This window comes from Saccopteryx leptura, chromosome 7 (assembly GCF_036850995.1).
Source record: "Saccopteryx leptura isolate mSacLep1 chromosome 7, mSacLep1_pri_phased_curated, whole genome shotgun sequence".
Classification (NCBI taxonomy): Eukaryota; Metazoa; Chordata; class Mammalia; order Chiroptera; family Emballonuridae; genus Saccopteryx; species Saccopteryx leptura.
Window position 1 is genome coordinate 83270867 of NC_089509.1, and position 24911 is coordinate 83295777.

General features: G+C 42.8%; 1 protein-coding gene across 14 annotated transcripts in view; it reads right to left on the minus strand.

Annotated features, from left to right (window-relative positions):
- ANKRD44 (ankyrin repeat domain 44) overlaps nt 1-24911 on the minus strand; it is a 345918-nt gene that overhangs the window by 188827 nt on the left and 132180 nt on the right. For all 14 annotated transcript variants that reach the window (XM_066346438.1, XM_066346434.1, XM_066346430.1 and 11 more), the window contains exon 2: nt 21757-21840. In XM_066346438.1, coding sequence (XP_066202535.1) covers nt 21757-21840 — 84 coding nt within the window. The remainder of the gene's footprint in view (nt 1-21756; nt 21841-24911) is intronic.

A 24911-nucleotide genomic window follows, 5' to 3' on the forward strand; every position in this document is an offset into this window, starting at 1 on the left:
AAGTATAAAAGCATAACATGTATAAATGATAGGTCTGGTTCCCAAGCTATTGAGAAGGATTAAGTATGGCATTTTAGTTTACAAATCAGTCTCTTCTGACCTTAAATAGTATGAACCAATTCCCCAAATTTCAATCGTTTTGGCATTAAGCTGAGAAAATGATGTCTCTCTAGGTGATTTATACACATCATAAAGTTTGAAAAGCATTAGTTACAAGGTATAAATGTGATAAGACATACCTTCAAGCAGTGCCCCATCACCAAAAAAATCTTTTTGAGCACAAAATTATTTATTTAACTAGTCATTCATAAATTTTATATGCTCACAACTTTGTTATCATATTTAACATTCATAAGGTGCGCACAAAAATAAACATTAAAATGCTTTTAAAACATAGAAGTAGGTAGTCCACTGCCTCCAATGGATCATCTGACATACTTCCTGGATGCCTGTGTTCACTTTTTTGTAATTTATGGCCTTAGATCAAAGATCTTATCTTAGGGTTATACCATCCAACTCAGACTGGCATCTTCCAATCATCAAAGCCTATCCAAGCCTTGACCAGGTGGTGGCGCAGTGGATAGAGCGTCGGACTGGATGCGGAGGACCCAGGTTCAAAACCCCAAGGTTGCCAGCTTGAGCGCAGGCTCATCTGGTTTGAGCAAGGCTCACCAGGTTGAGCCCAAGGTCACTGGCTTGAGCCAGGGGTTACCGAGTCTGCTGCAGCCTTCCGGTCAAGGCACATATGAGAAAGCAATCAATGAACAACTAAGGTGCCGCAATGAAGAACAGATACTTCCTCATCTCTCTCCCTTCCTGTCTGTCTGTTCCTATCTATCCCTCTCTCTGTCTCTGTCACAAATAAAAAAGCTTATTCAAGATTGACATCAAAAATAATTTATGTAAGAACCACATGATTTCATTATCTATGGGATATAAAACTGAAAGCAACAAATGAACAAATAAGAAAAACAGAAACTCATAGACACAGACAACAGTATGGTGGTTACAGGAGGGAAGGGGATAAAGGGTAGGAAACGTAAAGGGGTCAAATATACGGTGACGAAAGATGATCTGACTGAGTGGTGAGCCCACAATGCAACAGGAAGATCATGTATCATAGAAATATGCACTTGAAGCCTATGTAATCTTATTAACCAATGTCACCCCAATAAATTTAATAAAAAGAAAAAAAAAAGAATAGTTTCTACACTGAAAGGAAGCACTGTGCATTGCTACTTCATGGTGAAGTCCACCAGAACAAATCTAAGACTAGAGATCTTGGAAACTCTATGTCCAGGTAATGTTTTTCAAAATAATTCAAACCTGTCATTATGTGTTCCAGCTTACAAACATCCTCATATTATCCATAAGCATGAACTGTATGTTCAGTTGCTTCACTTCTCCGGGTTGGGCAAGTGAGAGAGACTGGAAAAATGCATGTTTACCACATGGCTGGCTCCTAGTCAAAGTGAGAATATCCTCGTCATCTGGTTTAATGCAAAACAGCAAGCTCTTTCCCTTTACAGGGCTCTTCCTCCCTGCAAGTCAAATTATCCCCGTGGCAGCCTGCTGAGCACAGCAATTTCTTTCTTATCTAGCATTCTATTAAGCAGAACATGAATTTAGCTACCTGTCTCATGTAATTTAGAGATTCAAGATCTTTGCAATGATGACTCACCTTTGGAGCCCTGAATTGCCATGACAAGTTCAACTACTCTGCAGGTGCCCTGTGTGAGGAACCTAGGCCACGGGCAACGGGGGAGAGGCCCTGTGTAGGTGCTCAGGCCAACAGCCAGCGTCAGCCTCCAGACATGTGAGTGAAGCCATCTCCAGGTGATTCCAGCCCCCATGTGTCACATCCCCTCAGCTGATGGTCATCCCAGCTGAGCCCAAACATCATGGAACAGAGCAAAGTTATCCCACTCTGCCCAGTCTGAATTCCTACCCATAGAATCTATGAGCATAATAAAATGGCTGTTTTACACCACACTAAATTGTGGGGTACCTTGTTACACAGCAATAGTAACAGTCTCTGTGAGATTCCAAAGTGCTCTTTGAATTACTGGAGAAAGACAACATTATGTTTAATGCTAAATGGCCTATTTGTTTGCTAATTCAGGGCAACCAGGCAGTCACTGACATACAATGTATAGGGCAACTCTCTAATAGGAGCATTTATTAAACCTTAACACCATTCCTTTTGTGTACCAGCAAACAGCCAATTACTCTGTTTGCAGGATAATGGTGGCTATGGTGACTTCACTGTCTCTGGAACAGTGACTCTTCAGTTCTGTCCCCTCTCTCAGAAATGAATTGTCTTCCCCTCCTCCTCTTCCTATACTTCTTTCTCTTCTCTACTGCTCAAGCCAGGAGCCTAGGAGTCATTCTTAGCACCTCCTTCTCCTTACCCCTACCATTTAATCCCTCAGCAAATCCTGTGTGATCATCTCCATGATATGCCTGGAAGCAATCCAAGTCTCTCCGTCTCTAGTGGCTACAAGTAAGTGGCGCCCCCTAGAGCTCCTGAGTGTATGGCATCCCTGACCACGGCGACCGCCCAACTCCTGGCACATCGTTTCCACCCCAACTCTAGGTCTGGTCTTCCAGCTGGTCTCACAGCTTCTGTTCTTCCCCTTAACATCCCTTCCTCACACAACACCCAGAGTGATTTTTTAAAACATTCGTAAGAACCTTTTGCGTTTAGGTTGAACCTGAACTCTTCACTCAGCTCTGATGACCTGGCCCTTCCTGATCTCCCCTCTAACCTCCCTTTCTTCCCCTTTCTCTCTCTCACTCACTGTCTTCCAGCCACACTGGCCTTCTTTCTATTCCTGGAACTTGTCACTCTCTTTGCCAAACCCTCAGGGCCTTTGCTCATGTCGATCTAGACCAGGGGTCTCAAACTTGCGGCCCGTGGGCTGCATGCGGCCCGCCGAACAATTTTGTGCGGCCCGCAGACTAATCCACGAAGTTCAAAATATTTTGGATAAAATTAAGTAAGCCTAGGGGCCTACTTGTATTTTTCATTTCTCTAGCATCCTAGCTAGATATTAGCTTAGTTAACAGCAGTTGTGATGCGAACTACAGTTTCTGGTCTTTTTGTGACACTGAGTAAACTGCATGTACGATTGTGCTTGTTGTACTGATTTTTTTTTGTTTTCAACTGCAGTGAGAAAAGTGTTGCGTAACAGTTGCCTTTTGTAGACCTAGTGCGGCCCGCCTAACAGCTGTGATCTTGCTCTGCGGCCCACATGCTGAGTTGAGTTTGAGACCCCTGATCTAGACTGACACATGAACCCCATCTTCTTATAGCCCCCAGTTTTTCTTGGCCAATCTCAGCTTAAATGTTGCCACCACCCCAGAGCAATCAGTCTGACCACCTTTTGCTCAGTATCACAGAACACTGTTGTCTTCCTTCACAGCAGTCTTCTCAATTTATATGGGCCTATTGCCTCATTTCCTTTACATGTTTACAGTCTCCGCTCCTGAAGGCAAAGATCAGGCCCGAGCATGGTGCCTATCCTACAGCAGGTTCAGTCAGTATGTGCTGGATGAGTATGTTAATTTGCACACTGTATAGTATAGCGCACCTATAGTAACACCCCCACCCCGCTCCGCAGAACTTTCATTTTCCTTCCAGTTTGACCATTGACTCATGGTTCTCAAAATATGGTCCCTGGTCAGCAGCACAGGCATCACCTGGGAACATGTGAGAAATGCAGGTTCTCAGGCCCCGCCCTGGACCTCCCAAAACAGGAACTGTGGGGTGAGGCCCAGCAACCTGTATTGTGACAACATCCCAGATTTCAATGCACACTCCAGTTCAAGCACTACTGCCATAGGCCATTCTAGAGATTCTCATTCTATAACAGTATGTCCCAAAGTGTAAGTAAATTCCACTGGGTTTGAGGAACAGAACTAGGTATTAAGTTAAATTAAAAAAAAAAAAAAAGGTAGGCATTCAAAGCCAAATGGCTTTGGAAAACACTGTGTTCAATGAAGTTAAAAACACTTTCTTATGGAAGAAATTCTCAGAACCATTAATATGGCAATATGCACTGTAAATTATTAAAACAAAGGGAAATTGGAAGAACTATTTCCCAATTTTATTAGGCACAAAACCCCTTTTTTTCCTCTTAAACACTTGTCAGATTTGTCCTGGGCTCTGAGAAACACACTTTGGAAAATGTCATAATGTATTCTTTCCCAGAGAACATCTTTCTAATGCCATCCCAGTTCGTTGTGCCTACAGTGATATCAATCTCTAAGTCGCTGCCAGGAACTGCCTTAAGCTCTGTGCATCTTTATCTCTTTTGCTCTTTCCTGTATTTGAAGAACAAAAACTTAATATTAAGCACATCTCCACAATCTTTTAATATCAGTGAAAATAAATCTGATCTTTGTTAAAGCTGGAAATGCTTATAAAGGCAAATATGGAAGGATAGAAAATGGCGGCGATTTCTGGTGAATTAGGAGCAGCGGAGTTCAGTCTCCCCTCCTGTGCTGGAATAGGCAGCAGCGGGGTTCCCTGTGCAAAATGTGAGGGAAAAGTCCTCCAATGCGCAGCAGAGAGCCAGCCTCACGTCGGAGGCTCTGGGAGAGTCCTGCCTTCTTTCCCCCACTGAACGAGAGGAGGGGAGGAGATTTTCAGATGATGGAGTGGAAAACTGCACAGGTGACTGAAAAATTATTGGTCCCAACTGAGAACCAGTAACCTTGAGAAGGCTGAGCCCGTTTGGAAATAGGGAGCTAAAATATTCATGCCAAACATCCAGTGTTTACTTAATCAGGGCTAATGATTAGCTTCTTAATGAAATTTTACAAGCTCAGTTGAACACCGAAGACATTTGCTTCCCTAAAGACACACACAGGTCTGCGGGTTCTGTAATCGGGCACCTGGAGCATACATCCAACCCTCGGAAGCACAGGGGCAGTTCTGTTTGCGGAATTCCAATCTCTCTGTTCAGATGAAGGCGGTCAAGTGTGATGAGACAGGGACGGCGGTGACCAACAAGTTGGTTGTGAGCACATCTATCACATTCACTGGTTTTGGAACTGCAGAATTTAATGCCACGGACCCTCAATATTTGTGCTAAACCCAGTAGTTCTCACAGAGAGGCACAGAGGACCAAAGGAGTTAACACAGTCAGCAGCGATCCCAGAATGTGTTTGAGACGGCGTTGGCGTGGCAGTCTGGCTGGAGCTGCTTCTGCGGGTCTGGCAAATTGTTCTTACTTAGGTCGTATATGAACCTCAGTAAAACAGGAGAGGGCGGGATGAACAGACAGAGCATTTGTAGGGCAATGAAACTATTCTGTTTGATATTACAATGGCGGATACATGGCATTATACATTTGTCAAAACCTTTAGAATGTACAACACCAAGAGTTACTCCTACTATAAACTATGAACTTTAGGTAAAATGATGTGTCGGCTTGGGTTCATGGACTGTAACAAGTGCACCTCTTTGCGGGAGTATGTGGATAATAGCAAGGCGATCCCTGAGAGGGTGGAAGGAGTATGTGGGAAATCTCTTCCTCTCGATTTTGCTGTGAACCTAAAACTGTTTGGAAAAATAAAAGTCTATTTTTTAAAAGTTCAATAAAATCAAAATTTTCTAAAGATCTTTTTAGTCATACCTTATGTAAGATTGAGAAAACATCTATTACCCAAATAAGAAAATACTGGTATTAATCATTACCATTAGTAGTAATTAGTAGTAGTAGTACAAGCTTGGAGAAGAAGGTTGAGAAGGATAGTGGGCGGGCTTAAAACCCCTCCCTCCATCACCATCGCCACACCTACCCACGTACCTCCTGACACTGTTGCTGAGGGTAGTGAGCTCTTGCTCTAAGAGTTCTGGCCACACTGAGAGTGTGCAAAGACACTTCTGTTTCCATTGCAGCACTGACCATTTCCTTTGATAATCTGATTAAATATCTGCCTGAGCCACCTGATTATCTGATCCAGGAAGACGGGAACCCTGGCACATTTAACTTAATCATCCCAGCCCCTGGCACAATGCCAGGAACATGGTAGAGGCTCAATAAATGTCTGCTGATTGAATAGGAGAAGTGAAACTACAGTGGTTAGATAGTTCATTTAACGGCCACATGTGTTTTAAATATGGTCTTTAAATATTCAAATTTAATAGGGTTTGAGGAAACATGCCAATTAAATTTAGGAAATGCATAACATGACCTGTTTTGAAATTGCTAAGTAGCAAACTAAAGTCTGACTATATCTCTAGAAACAAGGTATTCATTGTAGAGCCCTGATGGATTTATATGAGCAAAATGCAAAACAGGGTCAAGCATGTGATCTTTCTAGAACAGTTTCACTTTTAGCCAAGGATTATTGAGTTATTATTCAAAATTATAGGTGGTAAAACCATCTTTAACTTTTTCAATTATACCTACAATTATATCCACAAAAAATGCTTTATAAATAAAGCTTTGTCCTCTAACAAGTATTGTTTTGATAGGAAGCTCAGGAAGAAGATAATTAAATAAGTTCCAAAGAAAACCCAGAATAACCCAGCTACTGGGTTCTTCTGTACCTGTCTGAAGTCAAATTGTCACGTTACAGCAAAATCAGATTTCTCTGACGTTTAGAATCTTGTCAAAAGCCAAGAATTCTGAATATCACTTTAGGGCAACTCAACATATTTGTTCATTAAATGTTTTGTAACATTGATGAATTATATATTGAAATATGATTTATTGTTAAGAGAATTCTATTTTCTCCCCCTTTCCCAGCTTTACTTAGGTATAACTGACAAAATTGTAAGACACTTAAAGTATTCAACATGATTTGATATACATATGCACTGTGAAAAGATTCCCCCATGGGAGTTAATTAACACATCTATCTCCTCATGTATTTACCTTTTTATTTTCATTCCACTTACATAGAGGTGAGAGCATGTGGGACTTGTCTTTCTCTGTCTGCCTTATTTCATTCAGCATAATATCCTCTAGGTTCATCCCATGTTGTGGCAAGCAACAGGATGTCCCTTCTTTTAAGGCTGAAGACTATTCTATTGTATACACATACCACATTCTCTTTATCCACAGACCCGTGGACACCTCGTTTGTTTCTACTTAGCTACAGTGAATAATGCTTTTTATGAACGTGAGGGTACTTACATCTTTGGGAGTTTGTGTTTTTGCTTTCTTCAGATAAATACCCAGAAGCTGAATTGCTAGATCATATGGCAGTCCCATTTTTTAAATTTTATTTTATTTGTTTGTTTGTTTGTTTGTTTTTGAGGAACTTCTATACTGTTGCCCGTAGTGGCTGCACCAATTTATAGTCCCTTGAACAGTGCACGAGGGTGCCCTTTTCTCCATATCCTCCCTCACACTTACTATCTCCTGTCTTTTTGATGACAGCCATCCTAATGGGTGTGAGATGTTAGCTCAATGTGGTTTTGATTTGCATTTTCCTGATGATTAGGAATGTTAAGCAGCTTTTTATGTACCCATTGGCCACCTGTTATGTCCTCTTTGAGGGAATTCTATTTTCTAAGGTATCAAGAAAAAGATCACAATTCGATAAAAAGAATTCTATAGATAAATGAATCCAATGATGTTGATTAAAATTTACTAAGAAATATCACTTACCATGATTTTTAAAAATCCTTATTGATCATTCCAACTTGCTTCCCCTTCTAACTTATTTTTCTCAAAGTGTACAATACAATGTAATGTTTTTAATTTTTTTTTAATTTTTTTTATTTATTTATTTTATTTATTTATTTATTTATTTATTTTGCATTTTTCTGAAGCTGGAAACAGGGAGAGACAGACTCCCGCATGCGCCCGACCGGGATCCACCCGGCACGCCCACCATGGGGCGACGCTCTGCCCATCCTGGGCGTCGCCATGTTGCGACCAGAGCCACTCTAGCACCTGGGGCAGAGGCCAAGGAGCCATCCCCAGCGCCCGGGCCTTCTTTGCTCCAATGGAGCCTTGGCTGCGGGAGGGGAAGAGAGAGACAGAGAAGAAGACGGGGCGGAGGGGTGGAGAAGCAAATGGGCGCTCTCCTGTGTGCCCTGGCTGGGAATCGAATTTAATTTTTTTAATTCTGAAAAAATACACATAAAATTTATCATTTTAACCACTTTCCTAACCCATTTCTGGGATTGGTAAAATTGTTACCGTACGTCAGATTCAGAAAGGCCCTGGAAAAGAAGGGTGATATCACTGTTATTAAAAGGCGCCGGCCACCTGACCAGGTGGTGGTGCAGTGGATAGAGTGTCGGACTGGGATGTATAGGACCCAGGTTCGAGACCCCCAAGGTCGCCAGCTTGAGCATGGGTTCATCTGGTTAGAGCAAGGCTCACCGGCTTGAGCCCAAGGTCGCTGGCTCAAGCAAGGGGTCACTCGGTCTGCTATACCCCCACCCCAGTCAAGGCACATATGAGAAAGCAATCAATGAACAACTAAGGAGCCGCAACAAAGAATTGATGTTTCTCATCTCTCTCCCTTCCTGTCTATCTGTCCCTCTCTCTGACTCTCTCTGTCTCTGCCACACACACACACAAAAAAAAGGCTCTGGCTAAGAATAGACCAACTGTGATAAAAGTCTACAAAGGATATTGTAGGAATATGAAATACGTGAAGTAAATGTTCATGTATCCATACAGATAAATCTCAAATATATAATGTTGAGTGAGAAAAAGCAAGTTACAGAGGCTGTGAACAGTTTACATATGTAATGTTTCCAAAGATACACAACACCATCTATTATTTTGGCATATATGTACACAATGCATACACATAGATTTAAAGGTATATATTAAGTTAAAGTATTTAAACAGAAGGGTGAAGGGGATATATAAAACATCAGGCAGTGGTTGCCCCTGGGGAAAGAGGCAGGGAGGGAGGCAATGGGTCAGAAGCCTAAAGAAGTATTCAGCTCTGATCACTGGTTCCTATTTTGTGCCAGCCCCAGTGCAGATGAGGTGACTCAGTGGGAACAAAGCCACATCCCAGCTCTCACACAGCCATCATGCTAGTGCAGGGAAACAGAAGACTAACAAACACACTGCATATGATAGGTGGTGAAAAGTGCTGGCAAGAGGAGGGGAGAGGCTGACGGAGGGGGCTAGCTATCTGATACAGGATGACAAGGGAGGGCGTCCCAGATGAGGTAGTATTTATGCAAAGACATGAACGACACAAGGATCGTGTGTTTTTTTGGGGGAAAAGCTCTTCATCTATAAAATGTTTTTAAGTAAATATGGCAAAGTGTTAACATGTGTTCCATCTCAGTGGTAGGCTCTCAGTTGATCTCTAAATATTTTCATAATAAAACAAGAAGATTGTTACAAAGAAAGCCCACTAATATCAATTCCTGAAAGACTGGCTGGAAGGATATCAGACACCTCTGGGTTTCTTCCAAATGGAACATCTTGAGCCTGTGACTGCAGATCCATCTCCTGAGGGATCCTGCATAGTGGGGCGCCCTGAAAAATAGCCAATTGTAGACAATGCTGCCTAACCATCAGGTTGTGCGTGCTTGCTTGGTTATCTATCTGTGTTTATCTGTCTGCCTGTCTTGGCTTCCCAAGGAAAATATATGACTTTCCAACAGGGAGTGTTCTTGCTTTGAAAGGGAGAGGGAAAACAATAGAGACCAATCCAGTATGTGTTTTAAATATGGGATAAGGCATATATATATACAGAGTAAGTGAGGACACAAGATGTAAATCAACAAGAAACACTGATGATAATAGATAGGACCTGTGTGAGCTGGAGGGCTAGAGAGCTGCCCTTCATTGCATGCCCCAGTGTCACCCTTTCCTCTCCCTCCTCCCCAGAAAGGGATACAGTATCTCAGTGATGTTCTTTTCCCACACGTTCAGCAAGGGGTGGGGGGACCACAGCTATCTGAATCCCTCAGACTCTTTTGGGGGGTAACGTAAAGTGACTAAGAAAATGTATGAGGAAGTATACGGTGCATCAGCTGTAGTGCTACACCTCTAGCAAGTATTTAATGAACATTCGGTGAACGAATGAATGTGCATGAGGTTGCCTCATAGCTATATTACAGAAATATATTTTTCTGTGTTCAGAGCATGTCCTAGGTCTCAAAAGTCTTTCACATACTGTGTCAGAGACTGCCAGTTTGCCCCAATACCTCTCTCATTCATAATAAACACATATTTTTTTAGCTCAACACATGGCCATCTGATGGTAAGCAACCCGTTCTTAGTGGAAGTGTCCTTAAAGAAACAGGGTGTAACCTTCTTCCGCCTTCTTCCTTCTTGTGAGCTGGAATTCAGATGTGACGGCTGGAGCACAGGTAGTTATTTGGGGAAGTGAAATGGAAGCCACCTGCCAAGGACAGCAGCACAAAAGGAGACAGACTGGCTCCTCCCACCAGGGAGTACCATGCTAAGCCCTGTACAGACTATCTCTGGACTTGTTGTACAAGGGAAATAAACTTTTATTTTACTCAAAACTGCTGAATTTAGTAAAATAAATTTCTATTCTACTAAAAGCCACGGTTGCACTGTTATTAATTTCTCTGCACAACGCAGTCAAATATGATGCTAACAGATATACGTATCCTATGTCCTTTCCCTAACTATAACCTTATAAAAGCCTGTTATCATGCCCATTTTATAGGCAATGAAATGAGGTCCTTGGCTGACTCAAGGACACAAAGAGACCAAGGCTTCGACCTCTGAGGGTAAGTTCAGTGCTCTGTTCCCTACCCTGTGGTTGCACTGTGGTGTGACTGGTGGATTGTATACAAACAAATAAAATATATCAAGCAGGGACAGACAAGGTTTGGTTGGAAAGGAGTTCTATCAGAAACTGTATATGTGCATGTGGGAGTAGGGGAAGCCAGGAAGGAGTTAAAAAGGGGAACTAAAGAAGAAGGAGAAGGTGGCCTGTGTTACATGCAGGATGGCTTCAGAAAGTACACAGCAAGAAACCTGTAAGTGTCCCAGCCAGTCAGCCAGGAACATCCTTGTAAGCAGGAAGTTGGAAAGTGACATGCGGGTGACCCGCTATGCAGCCTCTTTGGGAAAAATCCCGTCCACACCCCCAGGTTTCTCCCGAATTGAATAACATATACATTTAAGCTCTTTGCATGCCTTTTCTTTTCAAGTCACCTTTAATAATACTATAAAACTACAGTTGTGAAGTTCTCTGGCTGTCCTAATTATATAGTTTTTTTAACATTTGAAACCAAAAATAATATAGTCTTGGTAAAAATCAGGGCCTGCACAGCTAATTGATCTAAAATATACCTTATAGCTTTTTTATTTAAACATGTCTTTTAAGAATAATCTGCTGACCTGTGGTGGCGCAGTGGATAAAGCGTCGACCTGGAAATGCTGAGGTCGCCGGTTCGAAACCCTGGGCTTGCCTGGTCAAGGCACATATGGGAGTTGATGCTTCCAGCTCCTCCCCCCCTTCTCTTTCTCTGTCTCTCCTCTCTGTCTCTCCCTCTCCTCTCTAAAAATAATTTAGAAAAAAAAAAAAGAGAAGAGAAGAATAATCTGGGTCCTTGGTTGTCACTGCCTAATTCATTTTTAAAATATGAGTCATCTCTTTTCCACAAGGCTTTTAAAATTTTTTCTGATTACAAGTATATTTTGATTGTAAAAGAAATTAGAAAATAAAGAAAATCTAAAAGCGGAAAACTTTTCTGGAAGGTTTTATTTGATTTTCATTCTAATGTAAAGTAACAATCAAAAAGAATTTTTTTGACCCTGAATAGCCAAAGCAATCCTGGGAAAAAAGACCAAAGCTGAAAGCATCACATTCCTTGATTTCAAATTATATTACAAAGCCATAGTAATCAAAACAGTATGGTATTGGCGTAAAAACAGACATAGGTCAATGAAACAAAAGGGCCTGAAATAAATCCACACACATATGCTCAATTAATTTATGACAGAGAAGCCAACAATAGACAATGAGGAAAGGACAGCCTCTTCAGTAAACGGTGTGGGAAAACTGGATAGCAACATGCAAAAGAATGAAATGGACCACTATTTTATAACATATTTTTATATATGTATCAAAAGTAGCCACCTTTTCCATTAGGGTTATATTCTTTGCTATTATGTTTAAAAAGTCCTTCCCCACACCAAGATTGCAAAAATACACCCCCTTCTATAATATTATACTACTTTCATCTTTTTATTTTCAACCTCTAGAATTTATCTTGATATAAGAAACTGGGTAAAGGTTCAGCTTTATACTTTTCCCAGAAGTTGTCTCATCACCATTTATTAAATAATCCATCTTATCCCAGTTATTTCAAATGATTCCTTTATTTTATACCAAATATCCATATAATACTTGTGTCCAATTCTGGGCTCTCTAACCTTTTCCATAAATTTGATTGTTTACTCCTGTGTCAGTAACATACTGTTTTAATTGCTATAGTTTTGCAATTTGTTTTAATATTGCAAAACTCTTCATTGACTTTCAAGAATGTCTTAGTCTCCCATGTTTATTCCTCTAGATTATTTATTCCTCTACATTAAGTTTCGAATGGTCTTGTCAGATTTCCCCAAGTCTACCAGCCAATTCAATTGCACTCAATTTCTATGTTAATATCAAACAATTAGGTCTTCTTCTCATCTAAGAAGCTCATTTATTCACATTTACAGCACACCCCCCCCATTTAATATCTAATATGAAAAAAGGGCAACACACCTTTTATCCTAAAGATGTTTACATTCTCAAGCTCTACAAAGTACATCTTTTAACTGTGAGATGTCTCTTTGTGCTGTCAAAAAGGCCTAACACTGCAAAATAGTGGCAATGCCTTTGTATTTGGAATGTTTCCATAGCTCCAAAACACTCATCTCTATTATCTGGAGGGTGTAAATTGTATAATACCATCGTAAGATTGCTCCTTCAAACTCCAAGGCCAGTGCTAGAGAAAGAAGGCCTCAGACTGCTGAGCGTAGCCGGAGCGTAACTAGGAATGATGCTAACCAGACCTCCCCTCGCATATTTTAACCGGCCGCGAAGCCACACCGCTGCCGCAGCCTGCTCGGTGCCGTCTGGAGTTCATGAATCATTATCTACAGGACACAAGTCATGCTTTCCAAACCACAGCCCCATATCCTGGGCAGTGGTCCAACAAGGAGCAGGGGATGTGACAGTGTGCCTGGCACGTGCTGAGAGAACGGGCACCTCCCTTCAGGAGAAGAAGTGCCCTTTCCAAGAGCAGTGGAGGGACCACCAACCAAGCCCCGGGGCCGGGGGACCAAAGTGCAGCCCACACTTGAAGCACACAGGCGACTGCGCCCTCTGGAACGCGGGGAATCGGCTTCAGGATCACACGTTAGGTTTCCAGCGCGGGTGGCCAGAGACACCGTAACTGCCTGCGGAGCCTTTGCTGAGCCCGTGCACGGTATGCAGAACAGTGGCCTGCAGGCTGGGTTTGGCCCACAGTGTTTTCCTTGGCCTGAACAATGTTGGACCATTTTTTTGGAACCCACATTTAACAATTTAGAGATTTCCTGTATTTTCTCTTTAAAGCTGAAAAAGTCTGGCCACATTTTGCCTGCATTCCGCTACGGCGACACATGGTGAGAGCTTAGCAGGTCTTCTCATCCACTGACTGGCTAGCTGAGAGGGGGTCCCAGTCCCTCCACTAACAAAACATCGCCAGTCTTTATATCCCTATCAAATTATTTATTAAAAAAGAAAAATAAACAAAGTCAATTGTACACAGGTGAGGGAAAATACACAAAAAATATCTAGAAGCTTAAAATGCTCCGTTTGATAGTTTGTATCTCTAACATTCTGGGGATTTGACGTGGCAAAATAAAGCTGAGGAAAATTTAGAGACAATATTCAATTTATCACTTGGAAGTTCTTTAGGTAAAATCATACTGCACCCTTTTGGGTAGATTCAAAAATATATTCTATTTTTAAAAGAAATAGGGAAAATTTCTAGTTATAAAATAGATGTGCTGGAGATACACAGAATGGTGACTCTAGTTAATAATACTGTACTGCATATTTGAAAGTTACTAAGAGAGTAGATCTTTAAAGTTCTCATTACAGGAAAACAATTTGTAACTCTGTGTGGTGATGGATGTTTCCTCTTATTGTGGTGATCATTTCGAGACAAGTTTACTGTGGATAACCTGTAAAGTCCCCTCATCAGTTTCTTTTTAAAGTCACCTGGATCATAGGACGCCACTGCCATCTGAATTAGCACCCAGAGTCCAGAACTGCAGCTTTCATTTGTTTCCCCTCTTTTTTCCACGGAAGTTCTTTGCCAATATAGCTTAGCTTTCTAGTTTCATTCTATTATATTCACATATCATCCCTTCCCACCCTGAAATTGGAAAAAGAAAAATGCACCAATATACTTGAGCCAAATCCTATTGTTATATAATGAACATTAACAGTGTGACAAAATAGATTAAAACTCATCAACTTAGGGATGAACTAAGTGTAAAAAGAAAGACATTTTTGAGACTACTAGAAGAAAATAAAACAGAACAGACACTGGGTATTACATGATACTGAGGAGTTATTGTTCATTTTATTTGGTATGATAATTGGTGGTGGTGGTGGTGGTGGTGGTGGTGGTGGTGGTGGTGGTGGTGGTGGTGGTGTGTGTGTGTGTGTGTTCCTATCTGTGATACTTTAAAAAAGAAGTAAACTCCATGGGTTTGCCGTCACGTGGGATATCACAAGATTTACAGTCTTTCACAGTTGTAACAGACTTTAAACATCACCTCGTTCAGACATGGGGAAAACATTTCTATTTTCAGGCCAACCCAATTTAATAATGCTATGCTGAGAAGAAACTTTGGTCTTTATGAGTCAAAGAAAAATAAAAGTCACGCTCCATTAACAGTGCAGGCCAAGGGCACAAGTTAGGAGAGTGGGCCATGTGTACAACGATTAGTCACCTGAGAACCTCCAGTCTAGCGGGCTTTCGGGGGGCTTATTACTTGTCAGGTCAACTCATTACTTCTTTAGACAACTCTGTTCATTAAGTTATTTTTTATAGTTTAAGCTGAAATCTTGTTTTCTGTAGCTTATAACCACATGACATAATGATTAAGTTTAGCTCCATTTTAACTCGACAGTGTTTGAACTGTTTGGGAACATTCTCTCACCCTTTCCAAGTCTAAAAACGTCACCCGTCTCTTCACTCCTCACATGGCACGGTCCCCCGCCCCCCGTCCTCACCGCTCACCACTGACAGGCACCAATTTGTCTCTGACCCTGTTCCAGCTGTCTGTTGATGTCATGTTGTCAAAACATAATCCCAAAAAATGCCTTTACCGAGTTCAAATTTTGGTTTTCCCTGCATTCATTTTTAATTCAGATGTTCTATCTTGAGCTCAATTTGGTTAGTCTGTTGAAGCCTTCTCAAATCTTTCTAGTTATCTGCCACATCTGGGTTGATTTAAATGGATTTCTCAGAGTGTACTGCCTTCCCATGGGTCCAGGTTCCGGCATGCTCCTAGCCAGAGAGACTACTAAAAAAAGACTCAGAGGGGGATGTGGTGGGGAACACGGGGGGGAGGGATACTCGGGGGGACACTGGAATCTATGTACACCCAATAAATTAAAATTAAATTAAATTTAAAAAAAAGACTCGGAGTACCCTTTCTGATCCTTTAGTGGCTTCTCAAATCCATCTACAGACTTTCTGGGTTCTTTTTAATCTTTTTTGTTATTAATTGAATTTATTGGGCTGACACTGGTGCACAAAACCATACAGATTCAAGTGTACAATTCAACAAAACATCTGCACGCTGCATCGTGCACCCTTCACCCAAAGCCAAGTCTCTTTCCGTTCCACCTTCCCCTCTTTGCCCACGTCCACCCCCCCACCTCCCTTTCCATCTGGCTGTTGCCACACTGCTGTCTGTGTTCTCTGTGCTATGTGTATGTTTTATTGGCTAATCCCTTCACCTTCCTTCATCCAGTCCCCTCGCTGCTCTCCCCTCTGACAGCTGTCAGTCTGCTCCACGCATCCTTGCCTTTGTTTCTGTCAGTTTATTTTGTTCATTGGTCAGCGCCTGGTACTTACCACATCTACAGACTTCATTCTTACAACTGAGACTTGAGGGACAATAAGCCACACACTATGAGACAACTTGTCCTCATTGGCAGAAATGAAATACAGGCCACCACAAACTGGCCCAACATAAGCAGGAAAGCAGGATTTAGTCATTCACTCAACATGCGTTGCAAGGATAGAACTGGGCAATTGAGAAAATGAGAATGAATGACATTGTGACCTTGTCAACCAGTACATAGTATCTCAAGAGTAAAATATACAAATAATGCAAGTAAAGTGGTCAGTGACATACAAAGAGCTGTGGGAGTTGAGAGAAGGGTGAGTTTTCTTCGGCTGAGTTGGGGAGGTGGCAGAGAAGGCAGCAGGAAGGAAGTGGAATTAGGACAACTTAACAGAGGAAGCAAGGGCACGTGGGACTGGAAGAGGGGAGAAGTGAGAGAAGAATAAATACCAACGAGTTGAGTCACTTGATTTGGCTGAAGCATAGGGCTCGTGAATCAAGTTTGGAAAAACACAAAGGCAAAGCTGAAGGAGACTGCCTTCTATATCAGGATTCACGAATCAAAGCGTATTTACACCAAACACCATGCAACCCATCCCAAGACACCAAGTGGTGTGAAAGAAAAAAAAAGGCCCCCGAAAAACAGAACTTAGGCCAGAAAAGAAAAAAAAATTAAGTAAATAAACAGGGATAAAGAGAGAAAAGTAAAGGCTGAGAAGGAACGAGGGTCAATATTGTGTCCCACTAACAGGAGGCTCCTCCACTATTAATTTCCTTTTATTTTTATTTTTTCTTCTTTTCCACTTGAAAGGAGGGGAGTTAGAGAGACAGACTCCCACATGTGCCCCAATCGGATCCACCTGGCACCCTGTCTGGGGCCGATGCCCTGCCCATTTGGGGCCATGCTTGCAACCGAGCTATTTTTAGAATCCCAGGCGAAGGCTCCATGGTGTCATCCTCAGCACCCTGGGGCTGATGTGCTGGAACCAATCGAGCTATGGCTGTGGGAGAAGAAGAGAGACAGAAAGAGAGAATGGGAAGGGGAAAGGGTAGGAAGCAGATGGTCACCTCTCCTATGTGCCCAGACCGGGAATTGAACCCAGGAAATCCACATACCAGGCTGACACTCTACCACTGAGCCAACCAGCCAGGGCCCATTTCCCTTTCTTGACATTGAAATGAACTGGTTTGCAGCTTCTCTCCCCTCCTGAGATGGATCTCCAGCCTGAGGTTCCTAATCCTTGTCTTCCATCTCCCTGTGCCCTTTGTTAACTGCCACTTCCCCTAAACTACCTAATCCACCCTCAGCAAGAGTCCCTAGGACTGATCCCGAAGGAGTGTTGGCGGAAGAGAAGCATGATGTTCAAAGAACAGCTCAATGTCCACAATATAACCTCCTAACTGAGGGAGGATCAAATCATCTTCTTTCTACTCACCTGAGGGAAGGGAGAGGGGGATGTGAAGAGGGAGCCTAGAGAGGTGTGAGTGGAGATGTAAACCACAGAACAAGGAATACAGTCAATAATATTGTAGGAACTATATATGGGCCAGGTGGGTACTTGAAACACTGGGGAACCACTCTGTAAAGCACACGATCGTCCGACCACGATGCTGTACACCTGAAACTAATACAGAATAATACTGAATATAAACTGCAATTGAAAATCTTTTTTTTTTTTAAGTATGAGGCCTGACCTGTGGTGAAGCAGTGGATACAGCATCAACCTGGAACACTGAGGTCGCCGATTCAAATCCCTGGGCTTGCCTGGTCAAGGCACATACAGGGAGCAACTACTACGAGTTGACGCTTCCTGTTTCTCCCCCCTCTTTCCTTCTCTCTCTCTCTCTCCTCCCTCTCTAAAAATTAATAAAGAAAAATTTAAAAAAAAAGTATGAGTACAGAGAGGGACTGTGAGCCCTGGAGAGCCGCACAGTCAACCTAAGGGACTCAGGTCCTCCTGTATGTGTTCATTCACTCATTCACGCATTTATCCCTCCCCCTCCCTGCCTCCCTCCCTTCCCTGCTGCCACACATCCAATGGCGCACAAACACAAAGCAAATTCCACCATAGTACCCCTGAGGTCTCGGTTTACATGTCACCTTATTCTTGTGATTAACTTAGGCCCACACATGGCATCCTGGAATTTCCCTTTCAAAACACACCGCAGTGGGCCCTGGCCAGTTGGCTCAGCGGTAGAGCATCAGCCTGGCATGCAGGAGTCCTGGGTTCGATTCCTGGCCAGGGCACACAGGAGAAGCACCCATCTGCTTCTCCACCCCTCCCCCTCTCCTTCCTCTCTGTCTCTCTCTTCTCCTCCCGCAGCTAAGGCTCCATTGGAGCAAAGTTGGCCCAGGTACTGAGGATGGCTCCCTGGCCTCTGCCTCAGGTGCTAAAATGGCTCCAGTTGCAGCAGAGCAACGCCCCAGATGGGCAGAGCATCGCCCCCTGGTGGGCATGCCGGGTGGATCCCAGTCAGGCACATGCAGGTGTCTGTCTATCTGAGCCACATCCACCCACCCCCCGCCCTTCTCACTTCAGAAAAATACAAAAAAAAAAACCAACAACCAAAACACCGCAGTGTGATTTCTCATTCGTTAACTCCTCTGCCAGGTTGCCAGCTCCAGGATGGAAAGTGCTGTCCTCTTACTCCTGTATCCCTAGGCCCTAGCACAGCATAAACTTTCCAGTAAATAACCGCTTTAATGAATAAAGAACACACCACAAAGAAATGTGGTATCACTTGAATCCCTTAGAATTTTGTAAGACAAGATTGATATAGCCAAGGTTGCTAACTATTCACCAAAGTTCATTTCCTCCAAGTCCTTTTGGGACACAGTTACATCCTTTTCCAACCTCCCTTGTAGGCAGGTGCGCACACACCTGAGTTCTGGTCAATGTGATGTGAGTGGAAGTGACGAGGCCACCTCCACGCTGACCCATAAACACCCTCCCCTGCTTTGCTCCCATGCGCCCTTCCCCTTCTGGCTGGCTGGGCTGGAGATGAACCCCTCAGGTAATCTCAGAAGCCACATGTCGATACCTGGGATCCTGTGTGGAAAAGAGTGACCCTGCTAATCTGCCCATAAGGAACTAAACATCTCTTATATCTATATTTAGGAGTCTGTATATTATAATCATCTAACTAATCAAGGAGTCAAGTTACAACTAAAATTAAGCTCTCCCTAACCTCTATCAGCCAGCAACTGCCACATCCCTAAGGAGAAACAGAGGCCACTCAGAGGTCAGTACGTATGACTGAACAAAAGTTCTGTTTGCTCATGAGCATCAGGAAAAAATAGTAACTTTTCCTTGGGCTTGCCTGGGCTGGGGCCCCAGCCACAACAGAGCGCGGGTGAATCCCGCTGATGTCAGAACTCTGCTGGCCTCGCCTCCTCTCCAAAGTACAGGGCACGCCCCACTGATCTTGGACAAATGCCCAACAGCCGTCTGGAGGAGTCTGGCCCTGGCCTCATCTGTGCTTACTTTGCAAAAATGCCACAAAACACTGCCGTGTTGTTTGCAGGGAAGAAGCTGCCAAAAGCATTTTCAAAAAGCCACAACAACCTGCACTGCCACAGAACAACAGCCGCATCAAACGGCTCGCCTTCTGAATAAAGCACTCAGCCGCCCAGATCGAGATACAACCTCAGACACAATTCATTCCCCACGGCAAAGCTCTTCTTACACAGCAGACGTCAGACCCTTTCTGTCGTCTCTACTGAAGACGAGAGACCTCAGAGAGAACGCCTCTCCTTGAAGGACTGGAGCATTTAGGTAGTGAGATTACTTAAGAGAATTAGTAGCACGTACTCCCTATAATTACTTGTTTGACCCAGGTCTAGGAAACTATTAAAAGGGTAAATTATTGACTAACTCCTTCTTCGGTGCAGGTTTGTTTTGAGATCTTCCCAATATAGTGGTTCTTAACCTTTTAGGAGTCATGTACCCTTTTAACACTTTGCACGGCAGTTTTGTTTGTTTGTTTGTTTGTTTTTTAATATAACTTTTTTTTAATTTATTTATTTTTTACAGAGACAGAGAGTGAGTCAGAGAGAGGGATAGATAGGGACAGACAGACAGGAACTGAGAGAGATGAGAAGCATCAATCATTAGTTTTTCATTGCGCGTTGCAACACCTTAGTTGTTCATTGATTGCTTTCTCATATGTGCCTTGACCGCGGGCCTTCAGCAGACCGAGTAACCCCTTGCTGGAGCCAGCGACCTTGGGTTCAAGCTGGTGGGCTTTTCCTCAAACCAGATGAGCCTGCACTCAAGCTGGTGACCTCAGGGTCTCGAACCCGGGTCCTCTGCATCCCAGTCCGACGCTCTATCCACTGCGCCACCGCCTGGCCAGGCCCTTTTAACACTCTGGTGAAATGTCTTGACCCTTTCACAGAAAAATATATGTCTGCAAGTGCACACACATATTACACACATTTTCAAGTACATACAGGATGCTCAGTTCATCCATGAGCCCCAGTTCATGGACACACCAAGGCAGAGGTCAGCTGCCTTTTCCTCTAAGGACCAGACAGTAAATATTTTTGACTATTTGGACCACACACAATCTCTGTCACAATTACTTGATTCTTGAGTTGTAGTGCAAAAGTTGGCATGGCTATATTCTAACAAAAGTTTATTTATAGACATTGAAATCTGAGTTTCATATAATTTTCACATCACTAAATATTATCCTTCATTTTTTTTCAACCATTTAAAAAAAAAAATGAGGCCCTGGCCGGTTGGCTCAGCGGTAGAGCGTCGGCCTGGCGTGCGGGGGACCCGGGTTCGATTCCCGGCCAGGGCACATAGGAGAAGCGCCCATTTGCTTCTCCACCCCCCTTCCTTCCTCTCTGTCTCTCTCTTCCCCTCCCGCAGCCAAGGCTCCATTGGAGCAAAAGATGGCCCGGGCGCTGGGGATGGCTCCTTGGCCTCTGCCCCAGGCGCTAGAGTGGCTCTGGTCACGGCAGAGTGACGCCCCGGAGGGGCAGAGCATCACCCCCAGGTGGGCAGAGCATCGCACCTGGTGGGCGTGCCGGGTGGATCCGGTTGGACACATGCGGGAGTCTGTCTGACTGTCTCTCCCCGTTTCCAGCTTCAGAAAAATACAAAAAAAAAAAACACAAAAACAAACAAACAAAAAAACCCACAAAAATACAAAAAAAAAAAAATGAAAACAGTCTTAGTTGGTAGTTTGTCCAGAAAAAGTAACAGACCATAGCTGGTCAACCCCTGCTGTAGAGCCTGGGTTCTAGATATAAAAATATTAATTCTTTATTTTCACTAACTTCTAGTGGAAATTTTACATTTCCTTCCATGATGAATGTAGGCAGCAAACTGCAGTAGTGTCAGCAGTGACTGTTGACTTGGCTACCCGCAAAAATCACAGGGAGGTTCACACCACACTAGTTTCAAACAACACAGACTACTGATCATGCTCATTGCTATTTTTAAATGATGGCCATTATCAGATCTTCTCTTGTATCTTGATTTTTAAATATATTGCCAAAGAAGCACATATATTATTAGATCACAAACTTGATTTTTAATATTTTGATGACTGTATTTCGATATCACGGATTGCTTAACCCAATCCATTTTATTTCATGGGTTTAAAAAACCAGAACTCTGAGAAGCAGTCCTGGAGCTTTCACTAGATACCAACAAGGTCCACGGGACAGAAGAGGTTAAGGGGCCCGAGCGTCGCCTACCAGAGCGTTTACATCTTCCGTTTTGTGGATGAGCATCCGTATCTCCTCTGGGTCACCGCTGAAGATGGCCTGGACCAGTGGTGGCTGTAAACACAGGAGAATCTGAATTACCACTACAACTAAATACATAGGATTGCATTCAGACGCATGTGCTTAGAAAATGTGTTCCCAAAAAGTTAATTCAACTATTTTCAATTGGCAGACAAAGATGAATACGGCTCAGACCCACCCTCACTAGAAGTCTAGTAGGGGAGATATTTGCATAAAGAAATATCTATAATACGATTTGAAAGCCATGACAGACAGTCGCTTCTAACCTGGGGCTATGAGTATAAAATGAAAATCGCTGATAGTTGAAAACTGTCCTTGACAGGCCCTTAAATTCACCATCAAGGAAACTACCAAACCCGTGGTTTTGTGCATAGCGTCCCTCCATCGTCCCCCACCTTTCATTAGACAATACTCCCTGGCACCCGCAAACAAATCCATTTCCAGAGGATGTCAACGGCCATGTTTCTGGCCTCCTGAATACTTCTTTGTCAACGTTTGGAAAACCTTTGAATTCATTCCCGAACACCTCCCATAGCTTTATTTAGCCAACAAGCACTGAGTATTCTAAACATGATTACAACACACTGCCTATTCAAAGTCTGTGGCATAAAGGTGGGTAAAGAGGGGGAAAGAGAGGCATTACAGAGCACTTGCTGCTGAACACCCCTACATTAAATAATACCCAACACATAGCAGAAGGATTAATAAAGTGTGATGGGCACACAAGCAGCTGAAAGAGAAACTAGCTCTGCTCAGGTGGCAGGCAGAGTGAGGAGAGGAGGGTTCACAGAAGAGCGGCGTGGAAGGCACCTTAACGACTATGAGTTTGCAAACGGGGAGGGGAGGGCATTTCACGCAGAGATGCGAGGGTATGCAAAGGTGTGAACAGACAAAGAACCTGATATGTTAGAAATGCTGCCATCGACCTGGTGACCAGGCTAGGGGGTAAAGGAAGAAAAATGGCGGGCTCCACGGTTGGTGCTGGGCTTGCCCCAGGTGGTGAAGAGCCCTGTCAAAGCCAGCTCCCCCGCCTGCCAGCTCCACGCCGAGGTCGTGTGTGACAGGCTGAGCATGCTCTCTGCTGCCCAACCCCTTACAGGATTGTGACTAGGAACAAATCAGACAAGGTATGGGCGAACCCTCTGTAGCCATATAACCCCATACAAATAACATGTTCTCACTAAGAAAAGGTTTAACAATGCAAATATGGAATATTTGATCATTTTTTTCAAACTTTAAAACCCTTGGCAATTAGACACACACACACACACTCACTCATTCACTCATAACTTTAGTTAATACTTTGGTACTAGTAGGCAATTAGATGACAGCAGTTTCCCACACTTGCCTGATCATAAAAATCACCCAATACCATGCTGTTTTGATTATTGTGACTCTATAATATAATTTGAAGTCAGCATGGTATTGGCAGAAAAATAAACACTCAGACCAATGGAACAGAATAGAAAGCCCAGAAATAAAACCACATATATATGGTCAAATAATTTTTGATAAAGGGGCCAACAACACACAATGGAGAAAAGAAAGCCTCTTCAACAAATGGTGCTGGGAAAACTGGAAAGCCACATGCAAAAGAATGAAACTCAACTACAGCTTGTCCCCTTGTACTAAAATTAACTCAAAATGGATCAAAGACCTAAATATAAGACCTGATACAATAAAGTACATAGAAGAAGACATAGGTATTAAGAGCACTTTATGGACCTTGGTTATAAAGAGCACTTTATGAATTTGACTCCAAAGGCAAGGGAAGTGAAGGCAAAGATAAATGAATGGGACTACATCAGACTAAGAAGTTTTTGCTCAGCAAGAGAAACTGACAACAAAATAAACAGACGGCCAACTAAATGGGAAATATTTTCAAACAACAGTTCAGATAAGGGCCTAATATCCAAAATATACAAAGAACTTATAAAACTCAGTAACAAACAAGCAAACAATCCAATAAAAAAAATGGGAAGAGGACATGAACAGACACTTCTCCCAGGAAGAAATACAAATGGCCAACAGATATATGAAAAGATGCTCATCTTCATTAGCTATTAGAGAAATGCAAATCAAAACTGCAATGAGATACCACCTCACACCTGTTAGATTAGGTATTATCAACAAGACAGGTAATAGCAAGAGTTGGAGAGGCTGTGGAGAGAAGGGAACCCTCATCCACTGTTGGTGGGAATGTAAAGTACTACAACCATTATGGAAGAAAGTATGGTGGTTCCTCAAAAAACTGAAAATAGAACTACCTTATGACCCAGCAATCCCTCTACTGGGTATATACCCCCATAACTCAAAAACACTGGTACATCAAGACACTTGCAGCCTCATGTTCATTGCAGCATTGTTCACAGGTGCCAAGACATGGAAACAACCAAATAAGCCCTTCAATAGATCAAAGAAGATGTGGTACCTATACACTATGGAATACTACTCAGCCATAAGAAATGATGACATCAGATCGTTTACAACAACATGGATGGACCTTGATAACCTTATACTGAGTGAAATAAGTAAATCAGAAAAAACTAAGAACTATATGATTCTAATACATAGGTGGGACATAAAAATGAGACTCAGAGACACGAACAAGAGTGTGGTGGTTACGGGGGGGGGGGGGAGGGGAAGGGAGGGGATGGGGGGAGAGGAGGAGCACAAAGAAAACCAGATAGAAGGTGACAGAAGACTATATGACTTTGGGTGATGGGTATGAAACATAATCAAATGTCAAAATAACCTGGAGATATTTTCTCTGAACCTATGTACCCTGATTGATTAATGTTACCCCATTAAAATTAAAAAAAGAAAAAGAAAAAAGAAATCACCTGAGATGCTTGTTAAAACAGTAGTCCCAGATCCCTTCGCCGCAGATTCTGGTTAAGCAGAGCTGGGTGTGGGCCTGTGAGTTTAGATGATTAATAAATGCCCACTTAGTTCACAGGAACTGGAGAGCACCACCCTAAGGCAATATCATTTGCACCACCTGCCTCAATCTCTCCCTGTGCTATCTGAGAATCCAAGTCCTCATTTTTCCTATAAATTGTCTTTCCTCCTTTTTTTTTTTACCACTCAGTTGCCTTTCTTAC